The sequence below is a fragment of the Asterias rubens genome, chromosome 4, assembly GCF_902459465.1.
Source record: "Asterias rubens chromosome 4, eAstRub1.3, whole genome shotgun sequence".
Classification (NCBI taxonomy): domain Eukaryota; kingdom Metazoa; phylum Echinodermata; class Asteroidea; order Forcipulatida; family Asteriidae; genus Asterias; species Asterias rubens.
The window spans coordinates 11,015,122-11,040,763 of NC_047065.1; the positions used below are offsets into that span (position 1 = coordinate 11,015,122).

At 40.3% G+C, this 25,642-nt stretch overlaps 2 protein-coding genes across 3 annotated transcripts in view; one reads left to right on the forward strand and one right to left on the reverse strand.

Annotated features, from left to right (window-relative positions):
* Positions 1 to 432: 432 nt before the first annotated feature.
* Positions 433 to 21,947, reverse strand: LOC117289273. The gene is made up of 2 exons (XM_033770318.1): positions 21,581 to 21,947; positions 433 to 4,736 (listed from the first exon to the last, which is right to left on the reverse strand). The coding sequence occupies exons 1-2, from the start codon at positions 21,714 to 21,716 to the stop codon at positions 2,725 to 2,727; spliced, it is 2,148 nt and encodes a 715-aa protein (XP_033626209.1). The 5' UTR covers positions 21,717 to 21,947; the 3' UTR covers positions 433 to 2,724.
* A 1,447-nt stretch (positions 21,948 to 23,394) lies between these two features.
* The window catches only part of LOC117289274, a 51,251-nt gene continuing 49,003 nt past the window's right edge, over positions 23,395 to 25,642 (forward strand). For both annotated transcript variants that reach the window (XM_033770321.1, XM_033770319.1), the window contains exon 1: positions 23,395 to 23,415. The gene's annotated coding sequence lies outside the window, so the exon portion shown is untranslated. The remainder of the gene's footprint in view (positions 23,416 to 25,642) is intronic.

Here is a 25,642-nt window from a genome sequence, read left to right on the forward strand (position 1 = left end):
CACTGGATCCATCAATCATGTCTTATGAAGATAAATTTTATTTTAGTCATTTGTAAACAAAGTTGTAATGGAAAGTTTATCTTGTACAAAAAGAATTCCAAATGCAGCAACTTGATATTCTTAGACACATTAAAGGTAGTGGACACTATTGGTAATTACTCAAAATATTTTTTACCATAAAACCTTTCTTGGTGACGAGTAATGGGGAGAGGTTGATGGTACAAAACATTGTGAGAAACGACTCCCTCTGAAGTGCCATAGTTTTTGAGAAAGAAGTAATTTTCCACGAATTTGATTTCGAGACCTCAGATTTAGAACTTGAGGTCTCGAAATCAACCATCTAAACGCACACAACTTCGTGTGACATTGGTGTTTTTTCTTTCATCATTATCTTGCAAATTCGATGACCGATTGAGCTCAAATTTTCACAGGTTTTTTATTTTATGCTTATGTTCAGATACACCAACTGTGAAGGCTATTCTGTGACATTTACCAATAGTGTCCACTCTTTGAGCGATTCTCACTTTTAGGAAAAGATGGCGCAACAAAATGTTTAGAACAAATTAATGGCAACCAGTCAAATACCAGATGTCACATGACGCTTCAGCTGGTAGCCCTCAGTCCGATTTCACAGACCTACCTTAAGCACCTCTCAGCCTAGCACCAACAACAAATTTGCTTTAAACAAAATTGGTAACAAGCCAAAGTAATCAACGTAATCATATTGCATCTTTGACTCGTATCCTGCTTTGTTTTGCTCAGCAGAAATGTGTTTTTTTATTTTTTTTGCTTAAAAGTGTAGCTTTATATAAGTGCGATAAGCAAATTAATTTTGTGCTGAGCGAATTTTGGAGTTTAAACCTGATTACAAAAAGATCATGATGGATCAAAATTAATCTTAATTCATGTAGTTAATGATAAATCTGCTTAATCAGAAATTTTTGGCAAATAAAACAAAACACATTTTCTGCCAACAAAACATACACATTTTCTGCTTAGCCCAAACAAGCAGCAAGTGGTAAATAGACATGGAGTTTGCACTGGTATCACAGCTGTTTCATGCTTTGCCATTTAAAGTGCTAAGCAGCTCTCTGAAAATGGTCCAAGACTAACCACAGGTTTTCATAAAATTGGGGAACCATACCCATTCACAGTACCATGTTTACAATTATGTTTTTGTATACACATTTAAAAGAGACTGAACAAGTTTAATGAGGTAGCAGAAATTGGTGATAACTGGTGACTTCGTGATGGAAACATTCTGTTTTTATAATCGTACAACGATGGCCCTGGCCTACGTTCATAGAGCTTTATAAGCATTAAATGTTTGCTAAGCAAAACCAAATTATGCTTACCAGAGTATTAAAGGTAACCAGCCAAAATACCAGGTCATGTGTACACAATGTGACTAGTATCCTGCTTTTCTTCGCTCAGCAGAAAGCTGTTTTGAGCAGCTCTGAAATTGGGCCGTTTACATGTAGGCCCTTTTGCGAACCACGGCTTAGTCTAAGGGCCATGTCACACGAGGCAATTTACAGGCAACCAGTTCCAGGCATTCTCCAAGAAGAGAAAGCATTCACATTCCAGTGTTCACCTATTTCTCTTGTGGATCGTAAGACAATGTTTGACTTGTGTGCTACCTAAGTGGTCCTGTAGCATGCACTGCAGTTGGTTTCCTCCAAGTTGGCTGTAAAAGTTGCCTCGTGTGACAAGGCCTTAACGCTCCTAAGCTGTAGCCGAAGATGGAGCATAAGCCTTTGTTTAAGCTGGAGCCAAAGTTGGAGTCTAGGCCGGAGCTTATAAGCTGGAGCCTATAAGTGGAAGCCTATAAGTTGGAACATGTAACCTCGAGCCTGAAGCAGATGCCTAAACTGAAGCATAAGCTAGATCCTATGCAGTGGTTTCAAAAATAGCCACTGTGTGTATTTTCCCATTGTCTGCCTAGTACTGAGCATGTGCATTTATATCCAAGATAAAATGGAGTACCCTGTAAGCCTGCTGCTACCAATTAACATCTCCTGATACAAACTGGGAAATTGTAAACCATCTCTTCAAATTAATGTAATCTTCACATTTAATGTTCAGATTTGTCTAAGCTTAGCTGTTCAGAATGCGTTTCAATATACTTCGTTATTTTTCGGCAGTTTTATTGTTCTTCAACACTTCAATTCTCCATTTTCAGTTTGGAAAATAAATTATATTTTTCCCACAATTTCTCTGTAAGCCTTTATCTTGATCCTCTCAAATTGGAACCACAACTGATTTTGTGTAATGCTCATGTATATTATTTTCTCGGTGGAAAGTAGAAAATGAATTCGTTCCCAAATAAACCAGGGTATGTTTTACCACCACCTGTCTTTTAAACCACCTCCATGTCCCAGGGAAACTGAAATTATCACATACTATTTACAAAATTATAAGTTATTGTTTGATTCTCTTTCAACATTTAATAAATATTTATCTCTAAGATGTTTTTTTCCATCTAAAGGTATATTTTATTCGGACTGATATTCAAAATAAAATCTAATATTTTCCAAATATGTAAACAATAAAAAAAATGGAGGGCTGCTTCAACAATTAACTCACAATGAGCGTTTAAAACAAAATCCAATTTCGTTCAATATAAATTATAAGCAATCAAAAGGTTTTGAAGATTTTATTCAAATCTGAGTTGAACCGTGAATTGGTTAGTGTAAAGATTGATATCTTCAAAATTTGCATAGATTAGTGTTTCTTCCACATTAATACAAAGCACGGATGACCATTGCATTCGTAACCGACAATAATTTTGGGTCTAAACCGAAGTCCTCTGAACATGTAGCTTTGCTGTGCAAGTTCATTGTGTCTCACATCTGTCTGTACTTGCCACTTGACCGCCTTCCCCGGAGTGAAGACAGCTGAAAATAAGACCTGCCCAAGATGGACGTAGGAGTCTAGGTACTCCAGAACCCTGTCCATATTTGCATTAGTCCTGATTTGTAATTGAAGTTCCTCCATCGTAAGGTTATCATAGGAGGTCCAAGACTTCACCTTCGCTGTGTTCAAAGAGTAAGTGAAATGTCTCACTCCGTCTAGTGAAGCGACACTTTGAATTGAAGGAACATAGTTCTGCGCGTTGAGAGAGGCAGTAGACTCTCTTAATGTCCCACCTAGCCTGTAAGTATTGTTTGATGGAGTCTTGCTGAAAGTAGCTGTGAAGCGGATCTGTCCGCTGTAATGGAAGCTACTGTAGCTGGTCACGAAGTTGAGAAAGAAGCCTTCTATAAGGTTGTCCAGGTTGATCTTGTAAAGCTCTGTGCTAGTCACACCGTTAGCAAGTTTATGTGATGTAAAGTTTCCATTGGTTTGTCTTTGAAAAACAGCAGCAATGTACGTTTTGTGATTGACATTGTAAGCATTGATCCATTCAGGGTAATAGTAGAGACGGGAAACGGCTTCGACTAGGAGAGGGAATTGATTCTCTCCAATTTTAGAGTTCATGAGAGTGTAGTGTCTCCAGCTTCCTCTGGCGAGATACTCCCCGCAGTCTTCTATCAGAAGGTTCTCACTGGGCCACTCTGTCATTGAAGACATCATTCCACCGAATACCTGCTGCAGATTCTTGCGGTTATTGTCACTTAGGATTACGATCCAACTCCGAGAGTCCGATTTGTGTTTCCTGCCAAACCTGGATTTGGTAATTTGAGATTCCTGGTGGAAGAGCATTATCTCGTTATCGTGAGAATCCCCCTGCTGCCACCAAGCCTGATTGTTGTTGACATGAACCCCGATGCCATGCCATGTATCTCTGTGTTCGGATGCAGGTGGGTTTGGATGCTTGGTCAGGAGTTTGAGAGAGTCCGAGTTGAGAACCATTCCCGATGTTAGACCTGTAACGAATCGCATCAAATCGTAGGTGGTTGACCACCACCCAAGGGATGAATCTAACAGATTGTATGACATTGTGTTACTATTGAGACCGTCACCATCAGTTAGAGGGATGTTTCCTTCGGTGAAGCTGACCGCTGGGACGTGGTTGTTGTGTCCAGCTTCTATCAACCGATGAGGACCAATCCTTGTCCTCCACATCCCGAGTGGTTTAAGTACCTGTGCCCGAACAAATGAGACATATTTATCCTTGCTGATTGTCTCAATCACACGGCCTAGGACACAGTATCCAAAATTTGAATATTCATATTTTATCCCTGGGGCGCGGCTTAGTGGTTGTCTCATCATGTAAGAGATGACGTCAGAAGGTGTAAGGTCACGGTTCAAGTCCATCTCATCGGCAATGTTAACCACGTCGTGACCTCTTGAAAGATACACAGAGTTCATCATGGGGTCATAGAGCCGGGAAGTAGTCTGGCTCCAGCCTGCTGTATGGTGTAGTAAGTGTTCCACAGTGATGTCATAGAGACGTGGATCCACACGTCTTCCGTCATCAGATGCAGGTTGAAATGAAGTCAGGATACCGTCCGGGCCGAACACTGTGTCTGACAAGTGCAAGTCGCCGAGCTCTACCAGTTTGAGGACTGCCACTGCCGTGATGGTCTTGGACAGGCTCGAGATGGGTTGGAGGGTGGTTGGTTTCATTGGGGCGCCCTCATCCGTTTGTCCGTAACCTTGTGTGTAGACAACCCGGTCACCATGAGCCACACCGAGGGTGGCACCGGCGTAGTGGTTGTCTTTCAGAAATGTCAGCACCTGCTGATCCAGATCTCGAGTTTCAGGAAAGGTTTCCTCAGTTGTATCAATATCTGCATAAAAAGACAAAATATACATAATGTTGTTTTTGTGTAACAATTAATACAAACCGAAGAAAGTCCATACCGGGTAAGTGCTATCAATCTTTGCAAAAGAAAGATAACACAGAGTAGGGATAATATGACCTAATTGTACAAATGAATTTATGTATTCATCTATAAAATAGTCAGATTGCTCGTCGTCAGTCCAAATGTGGCATATGCTTTGTGTTCGCCTGAAAGCCTATTATTGCAAAATGTATAGGCATGTGAAGTACTCCCTGATTTCAAACAAGAATTTTACTAAAATAGATACAATGCATGCTTACAATGCTGGAGGAAGGGGCTGTCAGAATGCAGTAGGATCAATGTTCCAGAAAGCTTAGGTCAAGTTAGTAATACAGTAGTGTAATGAGTAAACTGCCTAAGGGTGGCTTCCGCATACGTGTTGACACGATACTTCAAATCCAAGTAAAAATCATCACTACAGAGAAATTAAAAGGGACAGGAATCCCTCGTGTTGGTTTCGGCTCCCATCAATGCCAGTTAGCTTGAGGAGCTCCGATATTGTTTAACCCACTCCAGTGACCCGAGGTATTCGTTGTTGTAACCCGTTAAGGGCTTCGGTGTTCGGGGCGTTGGGAAAGGAAAATATTTTGTTTGAGGGCCACACTTTGTGAGAGTTTGAATGGCGATGAAAAGTTTGGATTAAAGGTATGATGTATTGTGTTTATTAGCAGGGCTCGGAAAACCTGCACGAGCAAAGGTGGAATTGTCCCTTGGTTTAATTGGGGGGAACATCATAAACATATTTTTCAAAAGACCCTTTTTCTTGCGTTGATGTTAAACCCTTGAGGCTATTTATTAAAAATCCCACACTACACCAAAATGCACAACGGCGGTTAAGCTGCCCTTACTCTGTGGTTTGAGGGTTGATGAGCGAAAGGCAGCGGATGGAAATGACCGACCTCTATCACTAGAAACCAAAAAGCAAAAGAAACCTAAAAGCAAGTTCGATCAAAAATGCTGTGTCAATATAGAGCTTGCTGGTCACTGAAAAATAAACAGTTTTCCAGGCCTACATATCACTTTATGAAACTGTGAGCACATGAACAAATACTGGTTGTATTTGCGTAATAACCAACTTCACTTCTAGCTGTTCGACAAGTGTACGTGTATAATATTAGGAAATTTCGTTTTTTTTTTTTTGCTGCAATCCATTGAAAACGAAATATATCGTATAGAATGGCCAGGAAATTAACTGAAATATGAGCTGGCCATAGTTATCATTTTCAAATACATCGACAAGTTGTGAATTGTGATCGTTGCAGGTTGAAGCTTTACAACTGATAGCGATGGTGGTACAATGCACTCCCTGACGATCGTTTTAAAACATTCCCATGTCCTTCCTATGACCTTCCGAGATAATTGTAACAAAAAAGAGGAAGCCCATTTGACATAATACAATGAATAATTCATCTATACCGACAATCAGTGAACCGTAGTTCCAGGTCGACTTTTTACTAACTCGAAGAAATTGTAGGTAGGTTGAACAAATATTGGTTTTTTTGTTGTTATATCCTATTACCAGCTGTAGAAGGTGTGTAATGGTATCAGGAAGGCCCAATATGGGGACAGGGCAGGTAATGTACCCACTTCCCCTTTCATTTCCCTTCTGGTTCACAAATTTGTCATGAAACATGGGATCAACTTCGTTTCATTCTTGTATTGAGGGAGAGCACCTTTTGGTAATCACTCTTAAAATTAAAGGCATTCGTGTTACTGTAAGAGAGAGCTTTGATTTGGGAGGTCTAATTGTGATAAAGATTTAAAGGCAGTGGACACTATTGGTAATTACTCAAAATAGTTGTTAGCATAAAACCCTACTTGGTAACGAGTAATGGAGAGCTGTTGATAAGTATACAACATTGTGAGAAACGGCTCCCTCTTAAGTAACGTAGTTTTCAAAAAGAAGTAATTTTCCACGAATTTGATTTCGAGACCTCAGAATTAGATTTTGAGGTCTCGAAATCAAGCATCTGGAAGCACACCACTTCGTGTGACAAGGGTGTTTTTTCTTCGACGACGAATTGAGCTCAATCTTTCACAGGTGTGTTTTGTGCATATGTTGAGATACATTAAGTGAGAAGACTCAGAGTGTTTGACAACTACCAATAGTGTCAAGTGTCTTGTAGACATTTTCACAGGTTTGTTAATTTGTGTATATGTTGAGATACACCAAGTGAGAAGACTCAGAGTCTTTGACAATTACCACTGTACAGAAACTTGATTAGAGCATGAGGCAGACCAACAGCAGCTTTCGAAATAAAGAATTTTCAAAATCATTTCACTTTGAAGTTATGTGGTTCTGGAAAACGATATTACAACAGTACTATCTGCGTTTATCCCCCAACCCAAAAGACAAAATGTGAATCTGAGAAACATGACTGTCAGAAACGTTTCTGGGACTGTGCAGTCCAATTACATATTACTCATTCCTGGTCAAAACCGCTCTGGATTTTCGGCAACATCTCAAAAAACGTTACCACATTTTGAAATAATACTATTTTGCACAAGTTTAGTGATTGTATATAAAATTATCTGCATTTATCTGCAGTTAAACAATCAAGCGGTTCTTAACACAAAGTAGGGCCCTGTTAGCCTTTCCCTTTAAAGGCACTGGGCAACTTTAACAATCGTCAAAGACCAGTCTTCTCACTTGGTGTATCTCAACATTATGCATAAAATAACAAACCTGTGAACATTTGAACTCAATTGGTTGTCGAAGTTGCAAGAGAATAATGGAAGAAACAAAAGCCCTTGTCGCACAAGTTGTGTGCTTTAAGATGCTTGAATTCGAGACCTCAGCATTCAGAGTTACTTGTTTGTCGATAGAAGCTTTGGCTTAGATTTTCAAAATAAAATTAGCAAGGTTTGCTGTTTTTTTAAAACCTTTAATGTGGAGATTTAGGGCTGCAATAAGATTGTGGTATTAGGATTTACTGTTAGAGAGAACTTTGATTTGGGAGGTCTATTGTGATAAAGAGTTAAGCTTCTGAAGTGAAGACTTGTGTTTGAAAGCTCCAAGACTCCATAACAGAGTCTCACTGAGGGTTTTTGATCATTGACAAACAAGTAACTCTGAATGCTGAGGTCTCGAATTCAAGCATCTGAAAGCATCAAGTAGTTTGGGGTTATAGTTGGACACAGTAATCCTATCCCATTTTGATTAAGTGAAGCTAAGCTAATCCGTTAAGGAGCTTGGATGATGGGTCTGACACCAAATGAAGCATCTCATCCTAGGGGATTTGAATGGGCGGGACCCATGGTTTAGTGCACAGAAGAGGTTGATGCAGAGGGTTTTATGTTGATCTATGGTTGACTGACGGATGACTGTCATTCTCATCACCCACAGGGCAATCCAGAAGGAACCTAGCCTTGATGAAGGCGCTCCAGCCAGCCGCGACCTGCATAATCCGAGTCCCCAACACTGAATTCCGCCAGCGCATATGCCCCCATACATCACACAAAGCGTGCATTTAAGTACATCGTACGGTACATGCACCGGGCCGGGGAAACATTACGCCAAAGCCTTGAATCAAGGCTACAAGCAACCCAGTTTACTCTCAGCTGAGCGTATAACTCATAAACCATTCTTAGCGGCAAAGGGGACTGCAGCGTGACGTGCCAACTTAAAGATTAAGATTCGTATTGATAAGCGAAGCCCAACAAAAACACCGAAGGCGAAGCTTGGGCAACATTGGTAGCAATCCCTCCTTTACTGTGTGTTTCCTTGCAGTCTGTAACAGTAGACAGTTCTAAGCTCAACCCCTCTTTCGACCTGAGCCCTGTAGTGGGGGGTTTTGCACCCACGGCATAATACCCTCTGGGAAGTTGTGGCAGTGTGTGATTGTCCTTCGTTAAATCCCACCATTACCGAGCTGTTGTTACTGTGTTTATCACAACAAAAACGGCCCCGGTATTAACAATCGGCCGGATTTACAGGGATATAGTTTCAATTGTTGAAATCGCAGTTCCTTTGACACAATCTCAATTCTGTCCAGTTTCGTGCTTTCGTTAGCCGACTGTTATCGGGTTTATAATTATAGCACAGCCCACTATGATTATGAACCTTGTGTAGATAACGAAGTTATTCACTTCCCCTGATCTCAGTTTATTTCAAACAATTTTAATTTCGATTTTAGCCTTCGAGAAAGACTCTGCTAGGATCTCAATAATTATTCACTTCACCTAATCTCGGTATAAAGGGAAGGTACACGTTTGGTAATTACTCAAAACAAATGTTAACTTAAAAACTGACTTGGTAAAGAGCATTGGAGAGCTGTTAGATATTATTAAACATTGTGAGAAACATTGTGAGAAGTGGCATAAATTTTGAAATAGAGGTAATTTCTCCCTAAAATAATAAAAGACTTCTATCTAGATTAAGAGACTTCTAGCTAGAAGTCTTTTATTCCTATCTGAAAGCACACAAATTCGTCCAACAAGGGTGTTTTTTCTTTCATCATTTTCTCCCAACTCCGATGACCAATTGAGCTCAAATGTTCACAGGTTTGTTATTTTATGCATATGTTGACGTACATTAAGTGAGAACACTGGTCTTTGACAATAACCAATAGTGTACCTCCCTTTAATTCAGGCATTTTCAATTTTGTTTTGAGCCTTCGAGCCTTCAGGTACATATACATAAATAGTGGTAGAACATAATTATATCGTTTTAATCGTAAAGTTTATTTTCCTTTGGGGTGCACGGTCCCTCCCCTTCTTGCCCCGCCCCAACCCCAAACTCCCAACCTTGCGCGCAACATATAGGTTTGACCGGGGTACGGTTCAACGTCTTGGCTACATAAATAAATAATTGAATTAAGTAATATAAAATTCGTTTAATAATGTCTAACAACGAATCCCCAGAGTCCCTGTTTTATATTAACAGAAAAGTTGTGAACACACTTAACATACAACAAAAGGTTTGCCAACATCGTAGGCCAAGTCAAACATCGATAATAAAGAATGGAATTTAATATAACTGTCTTTAATAAAGTGGGTACCTAATCGAAACAGGATCAATGCACTATCACCATCACACTAATTCCCAAGAACCAATAACCATCACAAGAACCAATAGCAGAACAAAAGATCCGACAGTTACCTTCCCCAGCCGCAAACATGTCAATACTTTAGCAGATATGCTATTACGAAACTATACACGCAAGTTTCTTGGACAATGAACCATGTAGTAATTATGCTATGAATGTGGAACTGGATAGTGGTTCAACATTCAGCAGTTAGTTGTGTCTATGATGTGTGTTATCATTAATGGAGAATCTGGGGTGGATTTCACAAAGAGTTTTCCTTTTTCCTCGTCGACTTACACGGTCGGCCGTTTATGGGAGTCAAATATTTCACTCCCATAAATGGCCGACTGTGTTTCTCGTGACGTAAAAGGGAAACCGTGAAGTTCCGAGGCATGTTTGTGTGGATCATTATATTCTACTTTTAAGTTATCTTTCTAACCATTTTCATTTTTTAACAAACGGTTTCAAGTGCTTTTCAAAGACCAACTCGACCGATCCAAGGCAACGTGTTCCTTTAAACTTAACAGTGGTTCAACATTCAACAGTCGTATTTAAAAAAAAAAATGTTTTATTTGCTAGCTGTATCTATAAAACACTGCATCTCACGCCGCAACCACTTGGTTTTATAAATGAAATGCAGTGGAGTTCTCTTATGCCGTGCATATGGAACTTTAAATAGTGGTTCGTCATTCAACAGTCTTTCTATGTTTAAATATAGGCGATATCTGTTCACTGATGGAGAATCTGGTTACTTTTTGAAGGTGTATCTCATGCAAAACCACGGAAGTGGTTTTAGAAATGGACTGTGGTGGGTTTCTCGTGCGAATTATCTCCTCGTATTTCATAAATAATTAGTTATTGAACACCTAGTACTCTTAGTCAAATCACACCTGTGTAATGAGCCGCTTTATTGATCTAGTTTACGGACTCTTTTCATGTCAAGCAATACGTACGAGACACTTCGCGAGACTCGAGCATGTTAGACGGATGGTCGTCACCGGGAAATATCACCTAAGCTCCCTGAGGAATGTCATTTCAACGAGTCGCTCCTCTCGGTGACTTTTGAAAAGGTCTATAATTACCATTTGGGGGTTGAGTTGTGAAGTGAAATAACAACTTAAGATGGGAATTCCCATCTGGGAACCTGTCAACTTACAAGAAGACACACTAATCTGAGTGTATAGAAATGATTGATGGCTTTGAAACATTCCAGGCCCGTATGTTTTTTTTTAAGGGCAAGGGCACCAAGGCATTTTCTCCTTGGTAAAAGGCATCCCATGAGGAAACTGTTCTACTTGAGCATTTCAAGGGCACCAACGGACTGACCAGTTTTTCCATGAACTGTCAGAATTGAGTGTTCGTAGTTATTCTCAATACCCAAATGTTGGTTTAACAAATGATTACTTGATGCCTAATTTGTTCTATAAATTCAAACCTCGTAAGTGTTCCCACAAGCGATGACGGGCCTTCGTGACATCAGTCACATGTTGTATTCTTGTATTACTTTCTACTGCTGCATACGTATAATTTAAATTAATTGGCAATTCCTTAAAGGCACTGGACACCTTTGGTATATATTGTCAAAGACCAGTAATCTCATTTGGTGTATCCCAACATAAACAACAAAGTTGCGAGAGAATAACAAAAGAAAAATACCCTTGTTGCACAAATATGTGTGCTTTCAGGTCTTTTTTTAGATTCAAATATAAAGTGAGAAAATACCTCAATAGCCCTCTCTGAGTTTTAATACGAATACATGTTTGGAGTAATTACCAATAGTGTACAGTGCCTTTAATAGCCGCAGTTATGTGATTGTAATTGGCCATTCCTTATAACTCGTGATGAGGAAGGAAACGAGGCGGGAATTTCCTCGGTAAGAAACGTTCACTCCTCCGTCTCCCACCGGCCTTCGATAATCTTCTCGCCCTTCCGTTGACCCAGTTACGTACGTGTACCGGTATACATGTAAGCCTTTTGGGATATCATAACAGTTAGCATATCATACCATAGCCACTACTGGTGAAACCTGAATTGATTTGTAATTACCGGCTTGTCGGATTTTCACCTCTAAAGTCTGAATGAAAGATTTGTTTTGAAGCATTCCCATAATGGCCAGTTTAATTCCTTTTCTCTAGTGTCGTGCTGTTATTGAGAAAACTTGGAACATACTGAAATGTGTCACGGAAACGCAGTCCTTTTCAACACTTTCTACATTATGTACATTATTATATACCATGAGCGTGTTTGGATGTAATGTAACATTTACGTTTTTGTACATGATATTATTCACCTCATGGCATTTGAGCAAATATTTTACATTTAAAGACAACCACAAGGTTCAAACATTCATGCACTTTGTTTGAAAATGCGTGTCCCCATTATTATATTCAGTAAAGCGCTGACGCAAGCTTTGGTGCGCATCAGTCTCCTGACGATCACTACAGCGAGCTGGTCGAAACTTTAGACCAATATTTAAGAACTCATTCCGCAGCCAATTTTCTTTGTCTTCTGCCCAGAAAGAAGTTAAAAAACAGGACAGTTCTTTTCAGAACTGAGAAGTCTCCCGAACAATCCAATAAATCTACTCCGCGGTAGTAGAATATAGAAAGACAGTTCTCTAAAGAACAAACTCTACCTGGCAAGTAGTTACATACATGGTCTTACCGCAAACCAAATGTATAGATATCTCACCATGCAATGCCTCAAATCATGTATATGCATTTTATTGTTTTAGGTTTGTTCCGTATGTCCGGCTGACACATTAAGTTTATACGTTTGGGAACGCGTTAACCACCTTACCTCATGTCATGGACATCTTGTAATGAGACCTTGAGTCTTTTTCAAACACGTGGTGAGGGAAGACTTGAACAACTTCCCGCGTAAATAACGTGCCCAAGCATTCCCTATGGGAAGTTTACAAATTTCAATTTAAGGAACACTACGGAATTGTTTTTTGCTATCAGAGCAGTTGCTGACAGTGTAAGCACGTTATCCACCGTATACATAAACTGACAACCCTGTAGAAGTTTGAGATCGACTGGCTATCTGGGTCACGAGAGAATAGTGGACACCGATTACAAATAATTTTGCATTAAAAATGGGTGACACGCTCACTTAGCGATCAACTCCAAACGCGAAATTAGATTATTTATTTCTCATCAAATATGAAAGTTCAGACATAAATATGTCTATGTATGTTTTCTACTATCATCATCATTACACCGTGTTATGTAGATCTGTGATCTTCACGTTTTTGTTTCTTACCAATTCTGTAATACTCCTTTAAACAACTTTGATTAAACTCTGTTAATTATCTGTTTAAAGGCTCCGTGACCACTCAAATGAAGTTATGGGAAATTGTATTGTGCTCATAGACGTTGGTTTTGCCATAACTCCCATTAGCTCAGCTTTGTTGAACCGAGTTTGAACCCAAACAATCCCTCTAGTAAAACAGCAATCTAACCTTCACAGTTAAATTCGATCCAATCGCTTGTTTGTATTTGAAAACAAGCGTTTTCTTTTATACACAAGGAATATTATGTATACACCTATTTAAATGCAGTGGACACTATTGGTTATTGTCAAAGACTAGCCTTCACGGTTTGTGTATCTCAACATATGCGTAAAATAACAAACCTGTGAAAATTTGAGCTCAATCGGTCATCGAAGTTGCGAGATAATAATAAAAGAAAAATAACCCTTCTCACACGAAGTTGTGTGCGTTTAGACAGTTGATTTCGAGACCTCAAGTTCTAAACTTGAGGTCTCGAAATCAAATTCGTGGAAAATTACGTCTTTCTCGAAAACTATGCGATTCAGAGGGAGCCGTTTCTCACAATGTTTTATACTATCAACCTCTCCCCATTACTCGTTACCAAGTAAGGTTTTATGCGAATAATTATTTGAGTAATTACCAATAGTTTCCACTGCCTTTAAGCATCTCCAAAAGTCAAACTGCTTTTTACTGAAAAGAATATCACACATGGTGGATATTATTATTGTTATATGACGAATGTCGGCATTGGTTGTGGCCTTGGTCGGCGAGTACCACAGAAGGTTTAGCACACTTTGAACAATAGATACACAGAGCATGTCAAAAAGCCAAGCTATATTGAAATCCTAGCTATTTTGATAATTTATTATCATTCGCTTGGAAAAGACCTGACTGAAACTTCATAGTGGTGTTTCAGTATTATTATTGTGGAGTGTACCGCAGCCACCTTTGTTTGGTTCCATGTGTTCATATTGGTAACACAGTGCTTCGCGTAGTTAAGGACCAGACTATATTGCCTCGGTTTGGTTATGTCAGAGATAAATGGAGGGAAACAGGGCTTGAGGGAAATCAAGATGGCTGCCAAGTGACAATACCCTGTTGGTTTATCTAATGCCCTTGTTCGATTACAATAATTGCATTTTAAGTGCGTGTTATCACAGATGCCTTAATTCACCCTAATTAAATATTGATTAACCAAAATGCCAGAGACCAGCCAGACGAACTGGTATTCATCCCAACACGTCGATATTCTCGCCCGAACCGGACAAGTAATTGACCCCTCACACTATTGTTCGGGCTAAGGTTTCAAAGGAAGCAAAGAACAGAACAAATACGACAATAATGAGGGTGGCCTTTTGTCTGGGAGGTCTCCCGAAGGGTCCCCCGGTCGATGAATGGGGGTACGAGAACCGTGGGAGGGTCAACTAGTCGAGTTTACAGGTTGCTGTGGGGGGTAATCTATTGTGATCTGAACGGGCGTGTATTTCCCCCAAGAGAGAAAAAAGCGCCAGTAAATGGAAAGCTCGTCCATGTAGAATGCCTGCTCCATTGTAATACACAAGTGAAAACATAGGGACCGTTATTGGTAATATTTAGAGGTACAGTATATTGTAGTGGCTAATAGTACAATCCATTGAAACCTCGTATATTGTGAATGTATTTGGGTATATAAATGAGCATGTTGACACCTATGGTCTGAGGCAATTTTCTGAGCTCTATCGCTCGTGTCACCAGCAAGGCTCTTGTTTAGAAATTGTTAAATTTGCCTCGAGGACTAAGAATTTTATTTAATTTTACGCATTACACCGATGTGTGTAAAACAAAACTGTGATTGCGATATTGATGATCAGGTGTGTCTCAACAATACCTGTACACACTAAAAGCCCTTTGTCAACTATTAAGCATTAATTTGTCACCAATTAATTTTACTACTTCACTTGCCGTCCCTAATAAGAGAAATGTTACGTAAAGATGGACACATTCGTCCATGCATAGTGATGTACGCATTCTCAGGTCTGGAACTTCACTCTTGAAAGAGCACGGCAATTGTCCTCTGATAAGGGGCATTTGCAAATGGTACCACAGTAAAAGCCCAGGGCACCCTGGCAATTGCTGAGGGTGAGTAGAATGCTTCACGGAGGCAACGAAGGCACCCGTGTCCCATGGTCATTGCCTTGGTGCCCTTAAAATGATCCAGTAGAATTTAACATTTCCCCACAAGGTGCCTTTTACCAAGGAGAAAATGCCTTGATGCCCTTGGACTTTCAAAAACGAAGCATACATGCATGTGTGGGCTGGCTGTGGGTTATTTCAAGGCCCAGCAGAATGTTGAAGTTACTAGGAGGTTGTTGATGGAACCACGGAGCAAGGTATTACTATGTCGACCATGACCTTGTAGCGACGGGGAGGAAGGTTGCCCAGTACGAGCAGCCCACGATCGTGGTCAGAACACGGTGGGCAGTTTGTGACACCACTGAGTTGCTCATGGAGTCCTAGCTTTATGTTCTTTTGTATTGAGACATCTGTGGACGTAGAAGTCATTCGGTCAACCCAATTGTTTTAACTGTTCAAGAATGTTTTTTTTTTTTTTTTTTTTTGGCTGACAAAGTTATGGTTATAATTTTAGTTGAGAGTGCGTGGCGATAGTTCCAGCCCTTTTCACACGACGTAAAAAAAACATTCGTGGCGAAAGTTTCTCAATGTTTCAAAAAAAAATTACAAAATGAGCTTCGTGTGAAAGGGCAGCAGTTTTTATATACACGTTCTACAATCCTTGCGATTTTTTTTATCAATGTGAATTTTTTGAGTAGGCACTGACCTATACGACAAAAACTTCAGCCCATTTAACACGAGGGCGTTTAGCAAGGGTTCCTTGCTAAAATTGTAGCAAGTTTGTAAAATTGTACATAATGTAACTCGTGTGAAAAGACAACAATTTTGGGTCTCGTCCATGGTCCCTTGTAAAATGATGTGCAACATGTACTGTCTTTTAGCAAATGGTTTAAGTTACAGCCTTCACGATGTTAATGTATACACTGATCGAATATGCAGTGCTTCCCTTTGTTTTGAAAATTAAATGACTAAGTGGTGTGGCCACATCCGATGGAAATGCACAACATCAGGAGAAGAGTGGACCAGAATGTTGCAACCTTTAACCCCGTTTTGTCATTCTACAGAAGACCACCACATGGTCGAAACGTCAAGTGTAATACAATTATACATATAACTCAAATAAGATTGTCCCACCGCTGACATGCATTTGGCACCATTCTAATAACATAAATAGCTTCAAGTCATAATTTTATGCTCATGTTTCAAGGTTTGTATCTTGCTTATTTTTAGACTAAATCTCTTGCTTACGTTCCTTTGTGCAGTGGTTGTAAAATACAAGGACCAGTGTACCAGTTTGGATAGATTGTGCGCACGGACGTATGGGAAGGCAGTGGACACTATTGGTAATTCCTCAAAAGAATTATCACCTTAAAACCTCACTTGGTAACGAGTAATGGGGAGCTGTTGATGATATAAAACACTGTGAGAAACGGCTCCCTCTGAAGTGACGTATTTTTCGAGAAAGAAGTAATTTTCCACGAATTTGATTTCGAGACCTCAAGTTTAGAATTTGAGGTCTCGAAATCAAGCGTCTGAAAGCACACAACTTCGTGTGACAAGGGTGTTTTTTCTTTCATAGCGATCTCGCAACTCCGATGACCAATCCAGAATTTACACAGGTTTGTTATTTTAATTCATACGTTGAGATACACCAAGTGAGAAGACTAGTCTTTGACAATTACCATAGTGTCCAATGTCTTAAAGGGTGCAGAAGGGTTGATTTGCCCAAAACGCTACATGAGGGTAGGCCTAAAGTACATGTTATTTGCTTGCTTTCCATGTCCAACTGTTTTTCCCGAATTTGGGAGGGCATGTCGCCCCCCCCCCCTCCCCCCGTTCCCAGATCGTATTCCTCGAAAGCTTGCGGCCCCAACGAACTCGCTTCAAAAATGCATCAAGGCACTCGTGCCATTGTCACCACACAGGCCCCACCCTTGCCTTCACTATTCATCTCATGTGGGGTTGGAGCCAAGGGCCGCTTCCTCAAATCCCACACCACCGATAATAGTTTGTATACAACCATTGATAGCTTAAAATCTGAAACCATTTCAAGAGTTATCTCGCTCGGTGAAGAGTTGACAGAAACTAAAGTTGACATCGCTGCGGGTTAAGTGGGGTGTGAGACACCGCTATAGCTGGATGTATTCAGAATGGAGGATACGCACATTCCAACATGGTATAGAAAGCTACGGGGGTGCATTGCATCCCACCATTTGTTCCTCAGTGATCCAACTAAATAAACTCCCAAGCAACCAGTGCAAAATGCTAATTATTTAAAAGAAAATACACGAACAGGAGTCCCACAGCTGAGATAAAAATGTTCATTTTCATTGGCTCTTGAACTTATAAGTTTATTTCTCCCTCTAAATCAAAACAGCTCTACACAAATTTACAATTTCCTCATAGTCATGGTGCCATTTTCACCAAGGAGAAAATGCCTTACAAAAACTAAGCCTGTACAGGCCAGCAATTGGGAAAACATGAACAGTTTACAGAAAACAGCTCGTCAAATTAATGTTCTTGTCATTAGCGAATACCGGAAGACGTTCCTGGGGATTTTTTTCTCTCTACAGTGAACGCGTCCGGAAACTTAGCTCATCTGTGGTTTTAAAATCAACAATATATTAGTGTATTGTACCACTGAAAAACTTCTGCCCGGTGTGTTGTTGTGATGTTTGTGTTTTGTTTATTGCGATCTGGCGCCCTTCTCAACTCGAGAGTTATTTGTTCGCCTATCGAGTCATGCCTGTTTGTAAATTAAACAAACTACATTAATACACAGTACAACTTGTTGTGTTCATTTTAAGTCGAGTCCAGTTTTATTGCACGTTCATGGTCAATGTTTATTGCATGTCTGTGACATGTGTGGAGTACATGTACATTCCATTGCGCCGTTGCTCAATGCTGCTGCTGCTCATGGAACGAAAACAATAAGAGCTCGGGCTGGAAATGAAATTATACGTATAACCATATCATCACAAATATATATATATATATTTTTTTTTTCTGGGGGGGGGGGGGGGTGGAGATTGTGATCGTGTGGACTTTAAAGTTGACACTCATCCTGATTGTGTAGCTATGTCCCAAATGCCCGTACTTAAAATTCAAGTAAATGAATAACTTCAACTTGTTGTGTCGTACCTCGCCGGTTTGAACTTTAAGGGGGCTGCTGTCTGCCTTGCTTTTGTGTACAAATATTTAATTGCTAATCTTAGCAATGGTGAAGTAGGTACTCAAAGTATGGGGCATGTTGAATGTACACAGAAAGGGAAGGGAATTCCATGTACATACAGCACTGCAACAGCCTGCTTGCACTGGTCATATAGAGCAAACACCACAGACCAAAACATGCATGAATTTCAAATTAAAACTCGCCAACAAATGTTTTTGCCAACTTCAGCAGGGCTGTGAGGCAAACAGGCCCACCAATCCCCCACCCTGCGTCAAGAAACAAAAGCCCGAAACAGTAACCCATTCTTGAGGGATAACCTTGTTCCTCCATGAATGGCGGAGTTAAAAACACACTTCTCACAAGCAGTAATGTCATATTTAGACAGCGTGTGTGACACTCTTTCTGTAACTTAACTAGACGCCCTGGGCACCCAGTATTAACTCGATCTCTTGTTAGGGGAAAGTCGGAACCACGTGTGAACAATTTTCACACCTGTGTGAAAACACTTCGACAAACCTATAGCTCTCAGTTGTGCTTTAAGTTGTCTCTTTATCAAAATGAAGAAGTATGCGTTTTGTGGTTGATCTGAATTGTAACAACTTGTAATGGTCACTTCGTATACCTTCGGGTCACTTCGTAACCTGGTCATTTCGTACAATCGTGTCATTTCGTACCTTCGTGTCTCTTCGTATTTTTGGATCACTTCGTAACCTGGTCACTTCGTATATTTGGGTCACTTCGTAACCTGGTCACATCGTACCTTCGGGTAACTTCTCATTCTTGGTCACCTCGTAACTTCGGTTCACTTCGTACCTTGGCAAGGTACGAAGTGTCAAAAAGTCATTTCATAACTTTACAAAAAAGGTACGAAGTTTCAAAGGTACGAAGTGACCTGACACCAATGATACGAAGAGCAGTCCACCACCATAGACTTTCTCCCGCGTACTGACGAACCAATTCCATCGCCTGTCATGATGTCACAACATCGATCTCATTGTTAAAACAACTTCTTTCCATAATCTGTGAATTTTGATACCATCCCCCGAAACACCACCAAGTCCTTGGCACTTCAGCTCCGGTTTGTCACCCCACCAACAGTGTAACATTACACATGGTGGAAGAAACATGAAGTGACTGTGAGGGCCCTTGCTCTGTCACTCCACGGGTAGATCAGACCTTGAGATGCCTGCCGATCGGAGAGTCTACTTCAAGTAGTGTTATTCCGCTCGATTTGCATTCATGACTACAAAATTAGCGTCTTGGGATCAAGACTAGGTTAAAGGCACTGTACGCTATTGGTAAATACTCAAACAAAATTGTTGGAATGAAAACTTACTTGGTTTACGTTCAATGAAGAGCCGTTGATAGTATAAAACATTGTGAGAAACGGCTCTTAGTTTTTGAAAAAGAAGTCATTTCTGACTAAAATAATTGAATTCGACTCTTCGAGACTTCAGCTGAGGTCTCCAATTCAGTGCATCTGAGAGCACACTTCTTGTGCAATTTGTTGTTTCTTCCATTATTCTCTTTCAAATTCGATTACCATTTGAGTTCAAATTTTCAAAAGTTTGTTATTTTATGCACATGTTGAGATAAACTAAGTGAGAAGACTGGTCTGTGACCAAAGGTATCCAGTGCCTTTATGACCCCGTGTCGTGTTTTTCTCTGACGCCATTGAGTTTCACAAACTTTACCGAAATGTGTTGATAACAAAACCCCAGTCTTCCAATTTTTATAACCCCTGCTCTATAAATCTAACCATGGAGATGATCCAACCATGGAGGTACCAACATGCTTGTTCATGTTTCATTTCCTATAATATACAATCGTCAATAATAGCGTCTCGCTCAAAGCCAATGACGGCGCCTGTTCCATGGAAGATGTTCAACATCTCCAACTACAATTCACCAGAGTCAATCGTCCATCCGGTGATGTTTTCATGGCCAAGAGAAAAGAACGTCTATTAGACTGCATTCAGTTGTATTGACTCCCGTCTGCACTTGTGTTCTCCATAAGACGCAGATCATTGCACAGACCATATTTCATCCTCCTCAGTTGTATAAAAGAGGCATTTGCTCCGGATGTTTTTGGGTCTACTCCCATTTATCTATGCCCCGTCTGTTAGATAAAAAAAACCCAAAGTCTGCCGGCTACATCACGCCAAGTGATACCCAAAGCGTGGTTCCAAGTTGACGTAATAAAGAATGATGGCAATGACAGAACAGAAGCCTTCTTTTCAAAACCATTTTAATCTCTTGAATAGGATTGATGTCCATGACGGGACACAGGGTGTTGGTCTTTCGGTGCAATACTTGAGCTCCATGGTATAGTTGCACATCAAAAACATGGGGGTGCATTTTAAATTGTGTCCCCGCCCTTGAAAACTTTGCTGGGGGGGGGGGGTCCCCCTGTCCCTGACGCCCATGCCTGTCATCTGCCTAATGTATAGGGCAACCGTAAGATAAAACATTAAAGCAGCACCACGGCCGATAGCAACCTAAAATACACCGTTGCCGTTCATCTGATTTTCATATTAAAGGAAGTTTGATTCCGATTGGATTAATGCAGGTTGACCTAGGCCTACATGTACTACACGTGTAACTATCAAGGCTTAAGGCGACCACAGGTTTTCCAGTGTTTGTATTTTTGTTGCAATTAGTTGATAAAATTATAGATAGGGCTGTGTATTTTAGATATCTAAGCAACGGTAGATTGCGTCTAATTACGGCTTAGAGTAAGCTGTTCTTTATTTTGAGGAACCTTAAAAAATAGAAATGTTAAATGATGGCACAACTGCTGCAGTTGTTGTTATTTTATTTAGTTGAGAAAACCAAACTTTTGCGAAAGTTGCAGCTTGCTCGCAACTTTTCTTTTTAAGAGAAAATGTAAAGCATTGACTGGGGAATTACGACATCTGTACCTTTGGAATTTGAAACCGAGTTCAGCCAATTGCTAGAAATTTGACAAACTATAATTGAGAAATTAAAATTAGCTGATGTTCACTGCTTACAGACCAAAAGAACGGAACCTGTTATACGTCGTGTTGTCTTTTAACCTTGGAGAAAGAATCTACAGTGCTATGGTCGAGGCATTGCATTTTGTGTCTCTTTGTATTTTTTAATTTTTAATTCTTTTTTTTATAACTGAGTAGCGTATGTTGCAATTATGTTGAACTTCAGCTGCAATAATTGCACTATGGACCTACCTGGTTGTGGGCTTGTTTTCGATGGCTGTGGCATCCTTTGTCGCACGAGTCCATTGCTGCTTCCAGCTACCAGCATCACCGTAAATATCACCAACATCGTCCGCCGAGAATCGCACCGTGTTGCCCGTTTACCCATGGCTCGGGGGTACGGTGTGAAAGCGTGGACGGTAGAGTACTGTACGAACCCGGTTCACCGTGAGAAACTGCACTTAATTCCTACTAAATGTTGGGACGTTGCTCTAATATAAAATCCTGATTGGTATAGAAAAAATACTGGTAGAATGAGAGATGTCAAAGTTTACTGCTAGAATCAACTTCATTTAGAATAGGGGTGTATTTACCCACAGCGAGCGCCAGGTCTGCGAGATAAACGGTGACCAAACACAATCGGATACTCGTGTGGAGAGTATGGTTAGTGTGTTTTTCAATTGCCCGTTTGGCTCATACACGGTGTACGTGAGTTCACCTCGATTCGGTGACTTCAGTCAACACTCAGTTGTCAATCACCGTGACGTAATACGGAAGTAACCAATCAGGCCACGCGAAAGTTATTGGGGCATGACTGCTATATACTACGGCACTGAGTGTAATTGGTGAGTTATTGGGAATTGTACTGGATGTCCTGTGTAAAACAGTTCATCGGAGGTTTGACGATTTTCCTGTGAACCGAGGTTCGTGAACCTGTTGTCTTTATTAAAGAAAAAGACTTGCAAATTTGATTTTTCTACATTTTGTTTTAACATTCCATGAACGGGAAAATTAATGTCATTAAACTTTGATGTTTTGATTCTGCTTCATGTCGCTCTTGGTCCAAATCTGGGAATTTGTTTTATCAACTGCAGTGGACACTATTGGTAATAACTCAAATTAATTAGTAGAATAAAACCTTTCTTGGTGACGAGTAATTGGAAGAGGTTGATGGTAAAAGACATTTTGAGAAACGGCTCCCTCTGAAGTGCCATAGTTTTCAAGAAAGAAGTAATTTTCCACAAGTTTGATTTCGATACCTCAGAAATAGAACTTGAGGTCTCAAAATCAACCATCTAATTGCACACAAGTTCGTGTGACAACGGTGTTTTTTCATTCATTATTATCTCGCAACTTCGACGACCGATTGAGCTCAAATTTTCACAGGTTTGTTAATTTGTGCATATGAGATACACCAACTGTGAAGACTTGTTTTTGACAATTACCAATAGTGTCCACTGTCTTTAAAGAATGTCCCATCCCTAATAAATGTGGTACGGAAACCTTGAAGGGACATTGAGGAAACAAAGTAAGTCGGTCATCTCATAAACCTAAATCATACACAATGGGACACTTTCTTTAAAGAACGCTAGGTGGCAGCAGACTTACCAGGTAGCTCTGAGCATGCTCAAATTACTGAGAACAATTGATTTACTTGGCATACCAAACTTCTGCAATTAAAACCATACTTATTACACATACTATACAAGTCATGTATGAGGTGAGTATAGTTAGGTGATTATGATTTATGACTTGTACTCTGTCATTATTGTGACCTAAGTCATATTCGATATAAGTTACAATTATGAATTAGCATATGACAATTAAGTCATACGTATGAGCTCCCAAATCATGACTTGGTACAATTCATAAATATGACGTGTTCTAAGTCATAACATGAGTTATATACGTAATAATTATGAAATGTTTAATTGAATTTTGTGCTCCTTTTTTTGATTTGATGTCCTTTTACGCTTCTGTTTGTCGATCGCTAGCTAGCTGTCAAATGAAAGTTCCCCACTGACATCATGTTTGTTTACTCCTGCACCGATTTATTACAAGATTTCCGAAATAATCTGACAAGTGAGGTAAGCCTAATTATTTAATAGAGACCACTTAAAACAGGAAATAATAACAGTATATCCTGACACATTGCTTGTGGATAGTATCACCCATCAGTGACACGTATTATCAACACATTTACGCCTAAGGAAGTCGGGGCTGGCTACCTAATTGTCAGTGTGTAGATTTTCATGTGTTTTGGCAATCCCCTTCGGCTGGGTGACTTCCATTGATCCACACTTCCTGGTCCAATTTCTAAAATAAAGGTTTTGATCAAGAATAGAACAGTGCTTTATTAGCATTATGGTGGTTTACTTCTGATTAGCTGGTGTTTAAGGTGCAGATGCGGTCAAATAGTACACTAGCCTCGCCACACCTAGGGTTTTGTTTTTAAGATAAACCTTCGGCTGTTGTCTTTTGAGTGGGTGTTATTTTGTTAGGTGTCTAGGTCTGGGATGACCATGGAGGTTGGATTTTTATTTCCAGTGTCATGACTTGCCAATAATTGCCGTGTATTTGTTCACAAAAGTAATTAATGGAATAAGTCAGTTAAATGTTTTTATTGTAATAAGTTTGAAACAATTGCACAACGTCGTGTATCAGTTGCGTTTCTTGGCTTGGCAAGGCGGCACCCAAATCAATCCGTTTTTTTTTCTTTGCAATATTTATTTTCTTCTGTTATGATCTTGATATCCACCTTGGAATTGTGATTTATATATCTAGACGCTTATGGTGATTTCTCAAAATACTTATATGACTTTAGACAAAGATAAGCTGAGCAAAGGGGCAGGCACCTGGCCATACATACACTCCACTAAATAAAGACCAGGATCCAAGTCCCGTTGGCCTGAACCATTTCGGGGTCAGTATAAACCCGGAATGTCGCATTAGCAGAGTAAAACATCCTATTTGTGAACCACTTTCCTGGTTACCTGACCGGATTTGGGTCAGGGCCATTGAGACCCGTAATCCGCGTCAAGTCTGACCCGTGAGTTTTAGACTTTACTCCGGACGACACGATACGCTGCTGTCGTGATTGCTGTGAGATGTTTTACCCCTCAGTTACCCCGGCACTGTCCCTGCCATGGGGTTCCGGTTGCAAGTTTCAATACCCTGGGGTTTTGCCGCGTATCCCACTCTAGAGCAGGGGTGCGGCTATACTCACCGGGATATGCAATTTACCTAGGGTAAAATGGATCCAAGTGTGAATGGGCTGACCGTTGATCCCCCAGGGTTGCCCCCGGGGGATGAGTATAGTGTGCAAATAAGGGAATTAAAGGGTTACAGCGCCCGCATCGCCCGTAACAAGAAACGTCTTGCACCAAGACTAGTGCGGAGTATCTGCTCACAACCGTTAAAACACTGGTCATTATCAAAGGTTTAAACACCCCCACGTGACGCCCTCTCCACCAATAGGAATAGCGAAACTGTCTGAGGTATTTATGAATGGCTTTTTACACCTGAACCTAGCCTTCCTCAAGGCAGTCGAATTATTCACTCCGAAAAAAGACGGCGCTGTATAAAAACCCACCCGTATTCACTGTGCGTAACATCGCACGACACCATGCCCCGTACACTATCCGCGTGCGGAGGCCGTCCGCATGCGGTTAGTGGTACGAGTGCGGATGACTTATGTGCACAGTAGTCGTACGATGTGACAGTGTGATACGGGTGGGTTATGCGGTGTGATCGCACGCACCACGCACAGGGTATACGGGTTGGTTTACAGCGGCGTCTTTTCGGAGCGAATAATGCGACTGCCTTGAGCAAGGCTAACCTGAACCCTGTATCAAATGTAGGCACATTAAAACAAAAAATACACATTTCCCTCATCTTAAACTAGCTATAATTAATCTTTCAGGTACGATCGAACTATTCACGTCACAAGGCCAATCCTTCATCTCTCAGTTCTAGAAGATTGCCGTTGACGGAAAGTGTCAATGGCTTGAATTTGTTTTGTTTGCTTTGTATTAGTCTGCCATCCCCACACTTTGATAACTAAATTAAAGAAGAGGACATTTATATCACTATGTCAAAATTGATAGAATATTATACTTGCATGGGAAAACAGGAATAGTCAATTCAACCAAACTCAGAAAGTGAATCTGTGTAAGTTATTATGGGCCTAACCAATTTCATTATGGTTTGGCTTTGAACCTAACCTACGTTCACACCTGACCAAAATGACTTAAGTAACCCCTACCGCCTTTGGCTAGAAAAGGTTATTGTTTCCAAAATCGAATTTCCACAGCC

Bases quoted from the DNA above. Each gene is read 5' to 3' on its own strand.
- LOC117289273 (XM_033770318.1), bottom strand. From the start codon at position 21,716: ATGGGTAAACGGGCAACACGGTGCGATTCTCGGCGGACGATGTTGGTG. The intron at 4,737-21,580 runs GTAGGTCCATAG...CTTTTTATGCAG, and splicing joins GAAAACAAGCCCACAACCAG to ATATTGATACAACTGAGGAA.